Genomic DNA, 16,752 nt, shown 5'->3' on the forward strand with positions numbered 1-16,752 from the left:
GGCATGTTGAGTATCCTGTCTGAAGCTGAAGCTCTCCTTAGACAAAAAACAAGCAAAGAAAAAACCTGAAAACTGGGACATATCCAAGGCTCATCTCTGATTTTACAGGTTTTTGGCCAACTTCAGGGATGCAGGTTCTATAATGCCAACCTCTTACCAATTTCAAAACCAAGCCTCGACTCATGCCATTTCATCACATGCCCAATCAAGTTGTTGTCAATTTAAACTATTTCTAATATGACGTGTGCTGCTGCCCTCTCGGCCAGGTCACCCCTGGTGAAAGAGATCATGGTCTCAATTGGTTAATTACCTGGTTAAATAAAGGTTAAATGAAAAAATAAAAAAACTGAATGCTTGGAAAAATGTGGGACTTAAAGAACGCTAATGTTCAGTTCTTCACCTGACTGAAATGGCTTTACGACAAATATTTTATATTGTTTATATTAAGTGAAGATATTTTTATTATTCCATACTATGCACTCTATATATGCTATTTTTTACTAAGGGACCCGTAAAAACGATCTTCTTTGCAGAAACTGCCCCCTCAAATATCTCCCATCTACACATCTGGATCTGGATATCATTATCACATTTCACTGTCTGCAGATGATATCGTTAAATATATATTGTCAGTCTGTCAGTCTGAAAGCATCACTTTCTCCTTTCCCTTCTGACTTCTAATTCATCAATTTGGGCATCTGTCAGGAATTTTCATCAACTGGAACTAGAGCAAATCAAGGCCAGTTTCCTATGAGGATAATGTAATTTATTTCCGCTCCATCTTTTGAGAAAAAGCCTATGAAAATGAAAAACAGGCTCTGCGTTTCTGTGTATTTTTTCAAAATTAACTATGAAAAGTAAATGTGTATGCAGCTTTAACAATTATTATTAGAAACATATTTTGATTGGGCATTAGCTCAGGACGCCCTTTAGACACAATTTCAACGTCTTGCACATTTACAGCTTGATTGATTTCTTGGCGGCTGCGCTTGTCCAGCCGAACCGAAATGTTAACTCAGTGTCTGGGGGGCACTGGGGTCTGAGATCAAACTAATCAGCCTCTACAGTCCTGACAGAGCCGATTTCCTCCAGCCGCAGCACTAAGCCGTGCAGAATGGCCTCCTTCATGTCGCAGCTGGTTGTACAAAGGTCAGGTGTTGATTCTGTGTGGGTTTGTGTGCACAGTACGTCTTGTAGTCCCAAGCAGTGATTATGAAAATCCCCCAAATTATACCTTCAAGTTTGAATCTTGAATGTCTGTCATGTAGCTTGAGGTCAACGTCTGAGACATGGTGTGTGTGTGTGTGTGTGTGTGTGTGTGTGTGTGTGTGTGTGTGTGTGTGTGTGTGTGTGTGTGTGTGTGTGTGTGTGTGTGTGTGTGTGTGTGTGTGTGTGTGTGTGTGTGTGTGTGTGTGTGTGTGTGTCCAGGTCAGTCAGTCCATGCTAGTAGAAGAAGGCAAGGACATTGCAACTTAGGTGAAACTTAATTATTATTATTTTATTTGTTTCTGGTTGCATTTAAGTCGTATGTAGCAGTGGATTCCTGAATGAGTTTTGTTTAAAATATTCACTATACATACCTGTACAATATTATAAGGACATTTTTAGTATAATGTAGTTATTGAGTAATGTGTAAAATCTGCAATATGAATTATAGATTTGAAAGATTGTACGTGTCTAAAGTTAATGATTGGTGATGTGCTTCCGGTCTTGCACTCTGTGGATGATACTAGTTCAATCAGGAGAGACTAAAGTAATTTATTTAACAGTTAAGGAAAAGATAAATGTGCAAAAACTCTTTGACGATTAGACTCCATCTTGATGTACTCAGAGGGGTAATGAGGCCGACAGCAGGATAGGATACCGCCCTATGGAGTCACTGGGGGTGGTGATAGAAGAATGCAGGATGTGATGAGGAGTGGGTTTCTGAGGCTGGATCTGAACTCTGCTGAGCTGGGATGGAGGTGAACGCACTGAAATGACAAACTGACTGTGGAGGAGAGAGAACGGATTTTTAAAATATGACTGAGATTGGTTGAGAGAGGTTGTGGCAGAGTGTGGTTGGATTATTGCTTTGAGAGTAAATGCCCAAAATCAGCTGATCACCAGAGCAAGGGAGAGGGTGGAAGTGGTAGAGAGGGAGTGGATAATGTGAATTGAATGAATGTGTATGAAAATGTCACCAGTATTCCTGCTTGAACTAAGTTTGTTGATAGTCCAAAGTTTAATTTCCCCTTTTCTTAAATCTAGAGGGACATTTCTGTTTTTTCATCTTTGACTTTCTCCCCATCTATCTGAAACAACGTAATAGTTATGGATCACAGAGAACTTTTAGAGGTAGGACTACGTTTTGCCTTCAACCCACACATGATCATCCTCTCTCACCTTTAACCTCATTACTGTCCATACAGCACAGTGCTCATCGAAGCACGACTGAGCAAACACACTTCATCACCTACGCAGCTTCGAATGACACCACAGCGGGGAGACTGAGGAGAGCGCGGTTAGAGCTCAAAGTGCACTGAGGATGTGGGACGACTTGAACCTTTGTACAGCGTCGCACGATGTTCATCTGTGCAAACATTTCACACCGCGTCTCACACTGACACTGACTCTGAGGGTTTGTGTCCAGACGGCGGCGACCCTTGTGACCTCTGCTGTAAAGTTGTGGAAGCTTTCCAGGATTTAAAACAAACCATAGGTGGTGCTGGTAGCGTTCAATCACAGTCGCATGTTCAACCATGATGGAAAAAACCTTCGCACACGATGAGGATATTCTCTTGTTTTGACACTGATCGTCTCTGGGCTCCACATTGCATGAAGTTAAAGTTGAACCATGTTCTCTTTTCCATAAGCTCACTTTAACTGAAACTTTTTATAACAAAGGTGTCCTGCTCCTCCTCCTTGTGGACTTCTTTACTTATTTATACTCCTATCCGAGTTGCCCTGACGCCACATTCCCTAATTTAGCTGATTATCACCAACGTTTAGTTTAGTTTAATTTACTTCCTTTATTAATGTATGTATGTTTTTCCAAAGGTTTAATGTATGGATTCAAGCTTGGTTGATTCACATTTTTTCATCCTAAATGAAACACTCTTTTAGCTTTTAAGAGACAAATGTCTAGAGTGCATGCTCACTCTTTTCGGTGGATAAATACCCAGAATGCATTCAACAACAAAATCAAAAAATCCAGCTATATTGTATCAGGGGGGCATCATCGTAGGGTCGCCAGGTCAAGTCCCGGTGCAGACCAAAATACAAAAGTTCTTCTGGTAGCTGGAGAGGTTCCAGGGAACTTCCTGTGTACTGCCGAGGTTCTCTTGAGCAAGGCACTGAACCTCCGACCACCCTGGTGCGCTCCCTGTGTAGCAGCCTCACTCTGACATCTCTCCACTAATGCATGTCCACAGGTTCTGTTCGTGTATATGTGTGTGTGTGTGTGTGTGTGTGTGTGTGTGTGTGTGTGTGTGTGATTCGGGCCGGGTGTGTGAGAAGCATGTCTCTAAATAAAGTGTAAAACCAGAATCTCCCCTCAGGGATTAATAAAGTATTTCAAAATCAAAAATCAGGGTGTTAATAGCCATGTACTAAACTAAGGGAGTCATCTGCCTGTTTTAACTGATAGTAAGGCGTACTATTTTAAAAATTCATTTCCATTCATTATACTTTAAATGCATTAGCTGATCACGTGATGTTTTGTACAGATGCTCTGCAGCTGTTTTCCAGAAGTACAGATGTCAACAGCCCCTTGGGAGAATATCCGTGATGGACTGAAGTGTTTAAAAGAGAAATCACTACGGGAGGCTCCTAAACATTAGCTAGGATATTTTTTTTTTACAAATTCATGCCGCACTGTAACTCAGCAGTAGAAATGCAGAAAGCAAAGCAAAGGACTACGGTCACACTGAAGCTCATATTGTGATTTCTTTTTAAAACAAAACAATAGTTGAAACTACGGTTGACATCATCGACTCCAGAGAGGCTCCACAAGAGAATTTAGCTTACCTGCTATTGGGTCTAATAAACGATGTCATACTGCTGGTTTTACTGGCACTGTGCATGCAGCAGTGATTCTCACATATGAATGAAAGAGCGTGGGGAGTTCCACCTTTCAATGCTGCAACAGACTCACCTTTTATCAGTGCAGACAGAGAGTCAGCTGTGCAGATAAGCTGAAGGGACAACAGCTGCTGTCCGTTACAGCAGAACACATGAGGCCAGGGCAGGGTCAAGTTAGATGGTTAATGGGGCGGAGAAACAATTATTTTTAACTCTGGTGAGGTCCTATATTTGCAAGTACACGCGCTGTATGTTTATACAGCAATGTAGCACAGATGAAAATATCACATCAGTATGATTTTGATGAAATGGTAAACCTTGTTGAAAGTGATTTCTGGTTCTTTGGCAATGTCAGTGCTACTGCATCAAAATGAAGCTACATTTCCAATCAGCTCTCTTGTCCTGCTGCAGAGTCATTTAATGTAATTACTGAATAAGATAAAACCACGACCAGCACCTGGACACGGGTAGAGCTCTTGAAGTGACTCTCTGTTCGTTCTGTCTTTGTCCCGCCAGACGTTACCCAGACGCAAAGGTGATAAACTTCGGCACGTGGTTCATCTTCAGCTTCCCCATAGCCATCATCATGCTTGTCCTCACCTGGCTGTGGCTGCACTGCCTCTTCCTCGGCTGCAAGTGAGTGTGTTTGTGTCATCCTGCGCTGTACCATCATGTGTATCGTTCATGCCTTACCTGCAGGGAAGGAGTAATGCAGCTTGTCATCAAAGAGTCATGATGATCCCTCAGTGTGTGCCTTATATGTCCTGATTGCAGGTTGAACATTCTCAGTGAGTCACAGCATTGTAAATGTTGTTGTTTGTGTTCAGCTTCAGGGAAACATGCTCGCTGAGCAAGAAACGCAAGACCAGGAGGGAGATGATGTCAGAGAAGAGGATCCATGAGGAGTACGAGAAACTAGGACCCATCAGGTGTGTACTCTATGCTTTACCGTGTGTGTGTGTGTGTGTTCTCTTTGTTGTTTCTTTGTCTAATGTTTGGAATATGTGCAGTGTGTGCCACATATGATGATGGGGATAATTATTGACTGGTTTGTGTACAAACTTGAAATTAATTTTGTTAGCTTTATCTGTGTGGCATGCAAGACCATGAAGTATAACATTTTGTATCACATCGTATTGCTATGCATTGTATCTATTTCATTTAATCACATCATATTGCGTTGTATTACATCAAGTAGTGTTCAATTATATTGCATCATCTTGCAATGTAAACGATCAATTATTTTTAATTAGTATGCATCATATCACATTGCACCCTGCTGGACCATACTGTACTGTATCATACTGCGTTGTAATCCATCACATTGTGCCACTCTGAATTGTATTGTGATATGTTGTTTTGGTGCCGTTCCCATAGAAACGGATGATATCGTATTACATGGTAACATATCATACCGTATCGTCTGGTATCGTGGTATCATATCGTATTGCATTGTATAAAATCATACAATACCGTGCTGTACAGTATCATACTGCTACCTAGCATATTGTATGGTACAGTATCACATTGCATCACGCTGCATGGGATTGTGCAGCACTGTACGGTATCTCACCTTACTGTGTGGTATCATATTGAATCCTGTCGTATCCTGTTGTGTTGTTTTAGTATCATATTGTGTCACATCTTCCTGTATCTTAGTTATCCTGACTACATGTGCAGGAACTTCTGATAGTGTGTTTATAATCTACGACAATAGAAAGAAATCTGCACCTTTCCAAGTTGAAACACTTACATTGAGAATTTTTTCCAGCAGCTGAAATCAAACCTAGAAGATCTTTAATGCACCAGGGAAGAAATGCTCCTTGCAACAAAGTATTATGTTTTAAAAAATTGTGATCAAGATCACACTGTAATTAGATTCACTTTTCCAACGTGAGAGAAGAATTTTAAGGCTTTGGTGTTTGAATAAACAATCTGAGACATGAATATACGTGAGTGGATCTTACTTACAGACCCAGACATGACACCCTGACATGATCATCTTATCACGAGTGCAAGTGTGACTCACCATGCTCATTTCATTTCTGTGTGTGTGTATGTGTGTGTGTGTGTGTGTGTGTGTGTCCTAGTTACCCAGAGGTGGTGACAGGTGTTTTCTTCATCCTGATGACTCTGCTGTGGTTCACCAGAGAGCCTGGTTTTGTGCCCGGCTGGACGTCTCTCTTCGAGAAGTGAGTAGCCGTCATGTTGAGCCACAGCACCGCAGGTGGTGTCATTCTCACTTAATTAGTGATCAGACAGGTGTGAGTGGCTTATGGTGTTTAGTACTGTTAAATAAACACACACTGTCACCAAGTATGACGAGTACATCCATTCTTAAAGCGTTTTTCCTTTCTGTGTGTGTTTTCCCTCTCAGGAAAGGTTACAGGACTGATGCGACAGTCTCAGTCCTTCTGGGCTTCCTGCTCTTCCTCATCCCTGCCAGGCGACCCTTCTCATCCTCTTCCAGCTATAAATACTCAGGTGATAACCACATACTTGTAGCCTTTTCACCTCAGGGCACCAGGGAGAGGGGGTTCAACATGTCCAACAATGAGGTGCATTTCATTCTGTATCTAACTTTCACATTTCAAACCTCAAACAAAGGTTGTTGTGGCCTTTTGTTTCATCTGAAGTGAATGAAGCTAACAGTTATAAACAATGGAAATGAATGAGTAAGCTTGGAAGGCTTAGACATATTGAAACCATTTTTTTTTACATTTGAATATATGTTTATATTTATCCAAAACTTTTTTTTTAATATTCTTAAAATCCCCAAATTTCTGGCAAAATTGGACAACCATGCACGGCCTCCTCCAGTGTACCTGTTTTAAACAAAGGCCTTAAAGCAGGGGGCGGAGCCTTTACAGCCTCTACAGGTTGATTTATTGCCTGAATGCTGCAGGTTCATCAAGTCCGAGAAACCTCTGTGTGAAGAAAAAATAGTTCACTGGTGTTTTCCCTGTTGTTTTTAAAAGACTGGAAAAGTCTGATATTTATTGTGTGTTACTGTTGACCTTTGTCAGTCCACTAACCTCTTTAACACCAGAACCTATAAGACACAGATGTAGTTGAAGCATGTAAACAACTGCAAGCCATTTATCTTCACAAGTCAGGATGTTTAAGAAACAGACAGAACAGCTAAGAGAAAAATATTTCAGCACTAACTGCATCTGAAAAAGGAACGTATTCATTTGATGAGCATTATTTTGTTCTTATACAGGTTATTGTTGATGTTACAGATTTCACTCAACTTGGAAAGTCTAAAGCAGTGGTTCTCAACTGGTGGGTTTGGACCCAAAAGTGGTCCCAACCATGTGGGTTGTAAATGTGTTCCTGAGGGAAAAAAGTGTTAAAAAGTGTATAAAGTGCTTTTTGAACATTTTTTTTGTCCCAAAACTGCACAATTTTTAAATTAAATTCATCTGATTTGTAGAGAAATATCTAAATGTTTGGTCGCGATTTTTCATGAAGGAGTTAGTGGTGGCTTCTGGGGCTAGACCAGTTGAGAACCAGTTGAGAAAAAAGCATTTAAAAACATCCTTTTCAGCATAATAAGAGACAAAAAGATTTCAAGTATGAAAAATTTGATTTGGCTTTAAATGAAGCTTCTCTTTCAACAACAAAATCCAAATTTCCTTAAAGTATAATCACCTTAGTGTTCTTAAGAAACTTCCTTAGATTCCTTTGATTACAGCTACAGATAGCACTCCAGGAGTATTGACCTCTTTTCTATGTCAATAAACCTTCAGGTGATGATGACCCCCTGGCTCCCATGATCACCTGGAAGGACTTCCAGAGACTGATGCCGTGGGAGATCGTCATCCTGGTGGGAGGCGGCTATGCACTGGCTGCAGGGTGCAAGGTAATATACACGTGTGGAAGTGTGTTTTTTCATCACAGTACATCACCAGGGGTTTTAATTCAGGGGTAAATTAAGGGTGTGGTGGAGCCATCGTCATCTTCTAGATTCACGTCAGGTTATCTAATAAAAGTCAGGGAAGCTTCTGAACGGAGATTTGGATGATCTGATTTTTGTATGTCCAGATGATGTAATTTATGGATTTGTTTAAGTGTTGACCAGAGGCCGCAGTCATTGTTTAAGTGGTAAAAAGTGTATAATTTCTGTTTGTCATGCTCTCTTTCTATCGCAGCCATCTTTAAAAGAGTGAATCATTATAACAGGGGTTATTGTGGATGACATATTAAGCAATGTAGAAATTAAAGTTTAGTTGTGACCACAGCTAGCTTCAGCTCTTATCTTTCCCCTTTGAGGAAGCTGCTCACATCCGTGTGTATGTGTGTGTGTGTGTGTGTGTGTGTGTGTGTGTGTGTGTGCGTGCGCGCAGGTGTCAGGCCTGTCGGTGTGGATCGGCAGACAGCTGGAGCCCATGAGTGGCCTTCCTCCCTGGGCCGTCACCCTGCTGGCCTGCCTGTTGGTGTCAGCGGTCACCGAGTTCGCCTCCAACCCGGCAACTCTCACCGTCTTCCTGCCCATCCTGTCAGCGCTGGTACGACAGAAACTCTCCCTCACACACTTACAGTAGTGGATCATGTGAAAATATCTGATAAAGCTGAGAGAGAGGGAGTGTAGGCTACAACTTTTGTAAAAAAATAAAATGCTGGAAAAGATCACTCCAGACGATCCTTTAATCAACACCTCTCACATGCAACACATCAGGGTTATTCCAGAACATATTTTAACAGGGACACATGTAATGAACTTTGCTTCATATGTAAAATACAAAGTAGAGATGCCATGCATGCAGGTTTCTAGCCGGGGCTAATTTGCAACCCCTGTCCCTGATGAGGCTTTTGCTGCATAATTTAAGTTCTAAAAAAAGAAAAAAACCTAAATGAGAAGATTTAATTTTGAAGTTGGGAGAAACGTTGTATTCAATAAGACAAAAATGTTAATTTAACTCATACACTAACCTGTAAATTGTAGACCCAGAGAAATATATATTTTTGTCTTGGTCAAGAGTAGTGAGTGAATTACAGACGGACGAATCAGAGGTTACTCTGCTCTCAGAAAGGCCTTTGACCCTAAACCTGACCGAGCATAAGATTACACCAGGACAGTGTCATCTCATACCAGACGACACTTCTCTGAGTGAGATGTTTTATCAAGACACAGACCTCGAATGAGATACAAAAATTCCATCACAGTGGTCATTTATTTTATTTTTTAGAGCTGATCGTCAAATATTTGTAACATGATGAAAGAGCCATCACACCAACTGAATAAATTACATCAAAAAATGATTTTTATTCCTGAGCAAGCGCAACGCCAAGCATATTTAATCCATCATGTAGCCCTTTTAGTCTAAGGATTAGTCTGACATTTAAAAAAAGCACACCTAAAAACATTTTACTTGAGAGAGTTTGCCGAAAAGATCAATGCTACCAGTAGCACCGATTAGCTTAGCATAATGTACCTTTACACGACGCCAGGCTAGCTCTACCGCCCTATTTCAAGTCTTTATACAAATCTATTAGAACAACAAACTGCAGGTTTCATCTTCATACCATATTCTACTACTTAAAAAAGAACAACAGAACCTTTTCAATTTTTCTGAATGTGTCTCTGTTTGTTACATTTGAAGAGTTATCCTGTCAAAGGATACTTTCTTTACAAGTGGCTGTTTTAAAATAAAACAGCATTGTGTTGACTCTGCTGCCCCCTTGTGGAAAAAAATATTCCTTTGCCCTGATATTCATAAGGAAAGCTACTTTAATGTACATGTTTCTAGTCAGGTTTTCCCGACAATGTTATTCATTTCTTTATCTTTGATACATTACTAGTGAAAATAAAACATATTGACACCTGTTTCAAAATCACAGCATCAAGAACACAAGTCCTAATCACCCAACATTGGGTCATTTTGTTGTTTATAAACTACCAAAGCAAACTCCTGTACACTGTCTAAACTTCACAAACACAATGGTGATGTATCACGTCTTTGTGCATTTTAGACAGTGTCACCCCCTCTGCTCTCCATTTGCAAGAGACAAAAACGCCAATAGTTCTTGAAAAACATCGGTATTTGCCGACCTATGAATCTGAATCGAGTCAATTGACTTCCGCTGTTCTTTTTCTTGAGCTCACTTTCACAGCTCTGGGTAAATCATCCGTCTTAAGTTCTGTAGTTTTGTTTTTAAGACTTCAATTCTTTCCAAATCTGATAATTAAAAACAATGAAGTCTGTATCTCATATTAGTATTGAAAAAATAGGATTATCTGAAATGTTGACACCCTTATGTGTAAGGAGAGAGTATTGATACCATGCTCTCTTGTGTTAGTGTGAAAGCCTCTCACAGTGTTTAAAACTCATTTGACCTTACGCTTCTCCCCTCTCCTCTTTTTCATTCATCCCTCCTTCTCCCCTTCCCTAAACCCCTCAAAATGTACCTTGTCTTGCATTTATTTTCTTTCTTCCCCAACTTCATCCTCACACTCTCCACCTTTATTGTTTTCTCCTTTCACTCTGCTGCTTCTTTCTGTCCTTTACTCCTTCTCACCCATCCAGTCGGAGACTCTGCAAATCAACCCCCTCCACACTTTGATCCCGTCCACCATGTGCGTGTCATTCGGGGTCATGCTTCCAGTGGGGAACCCCCCTAACGCCATCGTCTTCAGTTACGGCCACGTGCAGATAAGTGACATGGTACGACACGCACGCAAACAAATGCACAAAGCCACATGCTCCTTGTGCACCTGCAGCATCAAGAGGCTGCAGAGGACAATGTGTCAAAGTTGATTTACATAATCAGAAGGATAAAAAAAAAAGTTTCTCTCTTAACCCTTTGCAAACCAAAAACACTTGGGACAAGAAATCCTCCAACTCAGTTATTCCAACAGTTTTCCTTTGCCTTCCTTCCATTTCCAGGTGAAAGCAGGTTTCGGAGTGAATCTGATCGGTGTGGCAGTGGTGATGTTAGCCATCAGCACGTGGGGGGTTCCCCTCTTCAACCTGACCGAGTTCCCGGTCTGGGCAGTTGGCAGGAACATCACCGGGATCTTATAACCACCGCTGGGAAGAAAAGGTGTTGAACCGTAAACCACTCGGAAGACTGAAAGAGAGAAAGAGGCGGGGCAATGTTTGTGTGAGGAAATAACACAAGAAGATGGCGTTTGGCCTGTCAAGAGGACAGCTCGGAGTTAAGGAGCCCTTTTCTTGCTCTTGGGGGGGACCTATGAGATGAAAAGGAGAGCAAAAACCATTACATGTTGCTTCGATATAATAGTTTGAATTATATTTTCTGAGGGGTGTTATGAGGAGTGACCTCCAACCGTGTAAAGCCCTGACCTCCTGCGAAAGCCCTTTTTATTTACCTCCATTGACGCTGTTAAATGGAGATTCTGTTGTAAAGAAATCCCTGAAGGTAATTTGCTAAAAGACACAAATGAATTGTTGGTGATTGATATCTAATATTTCGTTGATTGATTTTGTAGAAGGAATGATAAGTTAAGCTGCTGCTCGGCCTCTGAGCCACACTAGCTGACATTTACAGTACATAGTAAAAAGTTGAACGGTCATTGTGCATAAGCCTGTTTTTTTGTTTTTTTTCTGCATGCTTGCTCAACTTCTGCTGCACTTAAAAAGAGCTGCTTTGCACCCACATTACATACATGGCAACACAAGTGGGCTGGTGACAGGTTTTTCTGGGAGAATTTTGAAAATGGGAGTGTTGATGTTCTTACGCTGGCTCTCTCTAGCCGTACTAAAGCTAGAGCATGTGTGGAAGGAGGCTTCACATATTGCTGTGATTGTACTGTATACGTAGAACCACTTTCAGGAGCACCTCATATCTTTATGAAATGTTTCAAAGCATGCAAAATAATTGAAAAGCATGTTCACTTTTCATACATGCCTCCTTGCTTCTACTTGCATTGCCTTTCAAATCTCTTTAAAGATAAAGATAAAGATAAACTTTATTGGGGAAATTTGTGCATTAATGTACCAAAGTCTCTAAATCTGATCCTACATTTCCAGCAAATACCACGAGTGCCTTCCACATGGTTTTTGCCTGTCGTGCGACACTTTAAGCAGGTTTCTAAGCCTGCCCCGCTGCATGCTCAGAGCCCTGCGGGAACTATATTCAACACTGTCCTTTGTAAATGGAACAGCAGCAGAATCACATTTTGATGAGCTCATGTTCTTGTACTTGATGCTATTACATATATAAAGAATGTACTGTTTAAGGTAGAGAGAGTCCATCGTTGGTTGACAAATCACGTCTATGTGTAATGTGGGCAAACTTTTTTTCTGAATGTAGACACATTCTTGCCTGTATTATGTGCATACATATACACACATGCGGAGCTTTTGATTCCAAAAACACTCTTCCCCTAGTTGTGCTTACTTTGATAACTTATTTGTCTTCAGATTGTTGATCGGATGTTTCTTTTTTGTTGTATTGAATCGACCTGAAAACTTCAGGATTTCATGATGAAGAAGTAAAACCTTTCTAGAAGAGGTCCTGTATGATGCTGTTATAATGATCTTTAACCATGACAGATTCTTTCCATCTCTGTCAAGAGGTGGAAAACACTGCAGTGGGTTACAATAAACATGTAGATTTTTTTTATTACATTCGTAACAGTAGCATGTTAAGCAACAGGAGGACCGACTTTGGTCTTCATTTGTCTTCATCTTGAAGGTGAGACTTTTCTCCTGACATGTGAGAGCAGAGTTTTGGGGGTCATCAGAGTCCCCTACCAGGAATCTGGAGTTCCTGTTATACGCAGCATCCAAAGCCTTAAAAGAAGAGCGACAGAGCGAGGGTTGTATGGTGTCATAGCGTGTTCAATCAACTGACAAATCACGTCAACTGTTGTCTGGTGGTGAAAAGGTTTGCACACAACTTTCAGTGTACTGTGCAGAAATCTAAAATATATGCTTTATATTTTTACACAAATTTTTAATGTAATTTGTGCATTTTTTATATATATATATTACTGCATTTTAAGTTTAGGACTTTGGTTTCATACATCTCGGTGGAGTTACAGCAGTGACCTTGACCCAAGGGCCACACACTCCTTTGTAAATACATACAGATTTTTAATATAAAGATAACGTGCCTTTTTGCCTGGTTTCAGATGAGCTGTAATATTTCTAAATTATCTGTTGTACTTTGATGTTTCATTCATATTCAACTCAAAACCTAGAGTTACAATGATACAATCTTATACATGCACAAGAATAAAACCACTTAAACCACTCATTGTGTGTTTTTTTTTTTTTTTTAAGAAGACACACTGAATCAGAACAGATTGTATTCATTTGTCTTTATGTCACACAATGATTGAAATGATCACTACTCATGACTGGTATCAGTGCAAGAAATATTCATTAAACACAAACGTTTATCAGAGGTGCACTCTGGATTAAAGGCTGAAAACAGAGATGGAGAGAAAAGTTTATCTTAAATAATGCTGACACAGAAACAGGCCCACTTTACATTTTTTTGCTAATATTTTTAGAGCTAAAGTGAATAAAGGTCACATATTAAGCAAAATACACTAATATGTGTCACTATTCTGTCCACAAACCCCCCAATTATGAGAAAAGTCCATCCTCTCCATCTTTCGCCTGCTCCACTTTTCAAAAAATTTGTGCTCAAACAGGCCGTTTGGAGATTTTCCCTTCATGACATCACAAAGGGCAGTAACCCCTCCCCCAGGTGGATGACACTCCCACAGCTAGGTGTTTGTTCTGCCCTCTGAGTCTGCCTTCTCACCATAAACAATAGGACATGGAGCGAGAAGGCCTAAGCCACTCAAGTCCTTCCAGAGAGGGGGCGTGGTCAGACACAGCTCATTTACATATTTAAAGGTACAGACACAGAAACAGCCTGTTCTGAGCAGGGCTGAAATAGAGGGGTTTATAGACATGATCAAATACAGGATCAAATAGAAATTGTTATCAAGAAACTTTACAGACATGATGATCTGAGACTTATTTAAACTAGTTGAAGAGGAGGATAAAATGTGACCTTTAAGCATTCCAACTGTGTTTTGAACTACACAGTTGCAAACTACAATGACAACATTACATTTTACACCCAGGTGAACTTCAACTGAGATTTACATCCACATCAAACATCTGACACCTGTAGCTGAAATGAGCTGATGCTTCATTCAAACAACTCCCCATACTGCCACTCTGAGCTGATAATATGTATATTTTCCTTTTTGCAACTTTTCTATCTGTGAAAATAAATTATGACATTGGGAAGTTCAAATCCTCAATAAAGATAGAAAACTCATCTCCAGGTTGTGCACTTCTGGCCCTGGTCTGATTAGGGCTCAAAGTCAGTTTCTCTGCAGATTTAGAATGGTCTGCTGTCCAATGGTTCATTGGTTAGGATGGCTGGCTGGGACCTTCAGCAGGTGTGAATCCCTCCGTCTGCATCTTCTCCTTGTACTTCAGGAAGTCTCTCCTCTTGGAAAAATATTTTACCTATCAAAGAAAATGGAAAATACCATATCAGTATTTCAGTATTGTATTTAAGATAAAAGGTGAAATATGAAACCTATTGCGATTTTAAATATAATATTTAACAGCGGGGGCGATTAACTCTTTAAAAATGTTTTTGATTTTGCAAACCGGCTCACAGTTCATGCTTTCTGACATCACAGACTGTTCATAACATAGAATCAAAGCATAAAGGATAAAAAAAAAAGACACTTACCCACTGAGCGGGGCATTTTGCTTCAAACTCGCTCTGGAACCTCTGGCAGGATTCAGCTTTGTCGTTATTGTCGTCCATACACTTCCACAGCAAATCCCTGGCGTCCCAGCATGACTTCCGTTCTGCAGAGTTTGGAGCCGACATCCCTGCTGACACCTGGGAGATGTTTTAAAAAAAGGTTGAGATATCAAGAATTACATAACTGCCTAAAACTCTGGGAACTAAAAAAGCTGTATCTTTTTCAGTTTGAGGCAGTGATGCCACCGGTACAAGGTTTCTCATAGTAGAGGGTGAAGCTAGAGCCCATGCTGTGGTATGCAGTGTCCATACTGTCTCATTTATGTGAAACAATGTTGTTCTCACTTTTTTTGTGATATTTTTTGAATCAAAAATTGAGCTGTGGATCTAAAATTAAATTTAAACTCATTTATTTTTTCATCTTAACTTTAAAGCTTCATAGTGAGCACCTTTTCTAAACAGAGAAACACAATATAAGCCTTTAATGAGACATTTCTCACAGCTGTCACAACACAGTTGTAACTGTGATGCTGTGTTATTATGTATACACTCTTAATCCATATTATATCATGTGTCTTAGTCTGACCCTTGTGGCTGTTATGTATGTTGGCTGTAAATGTACTTCCTTTCAGTCTCAATAGACCTTTTATACTGTATTACATCACACTATCTTATCCAACTATGACTGAACACACACGGTGAAGCTGGAAGTCGTCGAGGTTTCTTTAAAAACATTCAGCTGAAACTCACCGAATGAAGCTCCTAAAGCTCCCAAATGAATTATTCTTCCCGTGCACCACTGCTACGTATTTTCTGTCACTCAACAGAACGCACAATTCAAAATATACGACTTATAAAACGTGTTTGGGCGCCACAGCACCTGAGTTCACTGAAGGACGCAGCGCTTTCCGGTGTCGCTTCGTGATGACGTAGCACGTCAGGCGTACGTGATTGACCACTTGTACCGGCTGATGGCGCCGTCTCCTCATCAATGTGAGTGAAGTGACACGTTTGGAAAGTTTAACGTGGTTCTGAGAATTAAAAAGTGAAATAAGTTCAGTTAAAGTAATCACAATTTATCCAGAAGGCGCCTATAAACACAAGTGTTCGTCTAAAGGAACGAGTTCGACTCATGGTAAACTATATTATCATGTTTCCATGGTAACTCGACTGAGACAACAGGTGAGGCAGCGTATTATTACGCTGCCTCACATGTGGCAGCTATACTACTGTGGGAAATAGCTTATAATTCTGTTTAAAATGTAGTCCACTACATGTATTTTTTTTGTTTCACAGATTTAAGAAATAATTAAGAAGGATAAAACTACTGAGTGTCGTTTGATTATAAAAACAAGTCTAAGTTGTAATTAATAATAATAATACCGGTACTCACAAAGTGGGGGTTACGCTTGTTGCCATGCCAATAGCATGAGTAACCTAACTGCCATCCTCAATGAAACATAATGTCTTGTGTTTTTGACAAATAGCCTGATACAATTTTTTGTTTTTGCTAATTTGTTTGAGAATCATTTGTTCAGTCAAGTTAAACTGGTTTTACTAGAGGCTAAATGTTAGCTCGGTATCATTTATTGTACATTCATGATTAATTGAAATTAAGGAAAAAAAACTTCCTTCCTCCCTTCCTCTCCACTGTACAGCAAGTGTTTGTCACTGAGATACATGGACGTACAATGAAGTTAATGTGTGTGCACAGCTCGGCAGTGTGTAAAGGCAGAATGAAAATGTGTGTTGTTGATTAACTCCCTCTCACTTTTTCTCCCTCCCTCTGTCTCAGTGACAGAGAATAGCCCCACTGGTTGCCATGGTCCCCAGCAGCAATCCAGCTCAGTTCGTACGCTTGTGCGTACTGAATGAAAGTACAAAAAAACAAGTGCTCCGATGCCAGGGTGAGGTGCTCACCCTCTTCTTAGTAAAGTAAGTGTTTTATACCCCCTGTGCGTGTGTGTGCGTGAT

The 16,752-nt window shown here is 40.3% G+C and overlaps 2 protein-coding genes across 2 annotated transcripts in view; one reads left to right on the forward strand and one right to left on the reverse strand.

Annotated features, from left to right (window-relative positions):
• slc13a4 (solute carrier family 13 member 4) overlaps positions 1-13,288 on the forward strand; it is a 29,690-nt gene extending 16,402 nt beyond the window's left edge. The window contains exons 9-16 of the mRNA XM_020652511.2: positions 4,579-4,698; positions 4,890-4,991; positions 6,153-6,254; positions 6,440-6,546; positions 7,815-7,927; positions 8,412-8,573; positions 10,593-10,730; positions 10,953-13,288. Of these exons, the coding sequence (XP_020508167.1) occupies positions 4,579-4,698; positions 4,890-4,991; positions 6,153-6,254; positions 6,440-6,546; positions 7,815-7,927; positions 8,412-8,573; positions 10,593-10,730; positions 10,953-11,090 (982 nt within the window). The 3' untranslated portion in view covers positions 11,091-13,288. The remainder of the gene's footprint in view (positions 1-4,578; positions 4,699-4,889; positions 4,992-6,152; positions 6,255-6,439; positions 6,547-7,814; positions 7,928-8,411; positions 8,574-10,592; positions 10,731-10,952) is intronic.
• A 51-nt stretch (positions 13,289-13,339) lies between these two features.
• Positions 13,340-15,689, reverse strand: coa6 (cytochrome c oxidase assembly factor 6). Its single transcript, XM_020652512.3, has 3 exons — positions 15,529-15,689; positions 14,761-14,916; positions 13,340-14,528 (listed from the first exon to the last, which is right to left on the reverse strand). Exons 2-3 carry the CDS (start codon positions 14,902-14,904, stop codon positions 14,430-14,432), a joined length of 243 nt encoding a protein of 80 aa, XP_020508168.1. The 5' UTR covers positions 14,905-14,916; positions 15,529-15,689; the 3' UTR covers positions 13,340-14,429.
• Positions 15,690-16,752: the final 1,063 nt, after the last annotated feature.

This window comes from Labrus bergylta, chromosome 23, assembly GCF_963930695.1.
Source record: "Labrus bergylta chromosome 23, fLabBer1.1, whole genome shotgun sequence".
Classification (NCBI taxonomy): Eukaryota; Metazoa; Chordata; class Actinopteri; order Labriformes; family Labridae; genus Labrus; species Labrus bergylta.

Bases quoted from the DNA above. Each gene is read 5' to 3' on its own strand.
- coa6 (XM_020652512.3), bottom strand. From the start codon at position 14,904: ATGTCGGCTCCAAACTCTGCAGAACGGAAGTCATGCTGGGACGCCAGG. The intron at 14,529-14,760 runs GTAAGTGTCTTT...TTTCTTTGATAG, and splicing joins CAAAATGCCCCGCTCAGTGG to GTAAAATATTTTTCCAAGAG.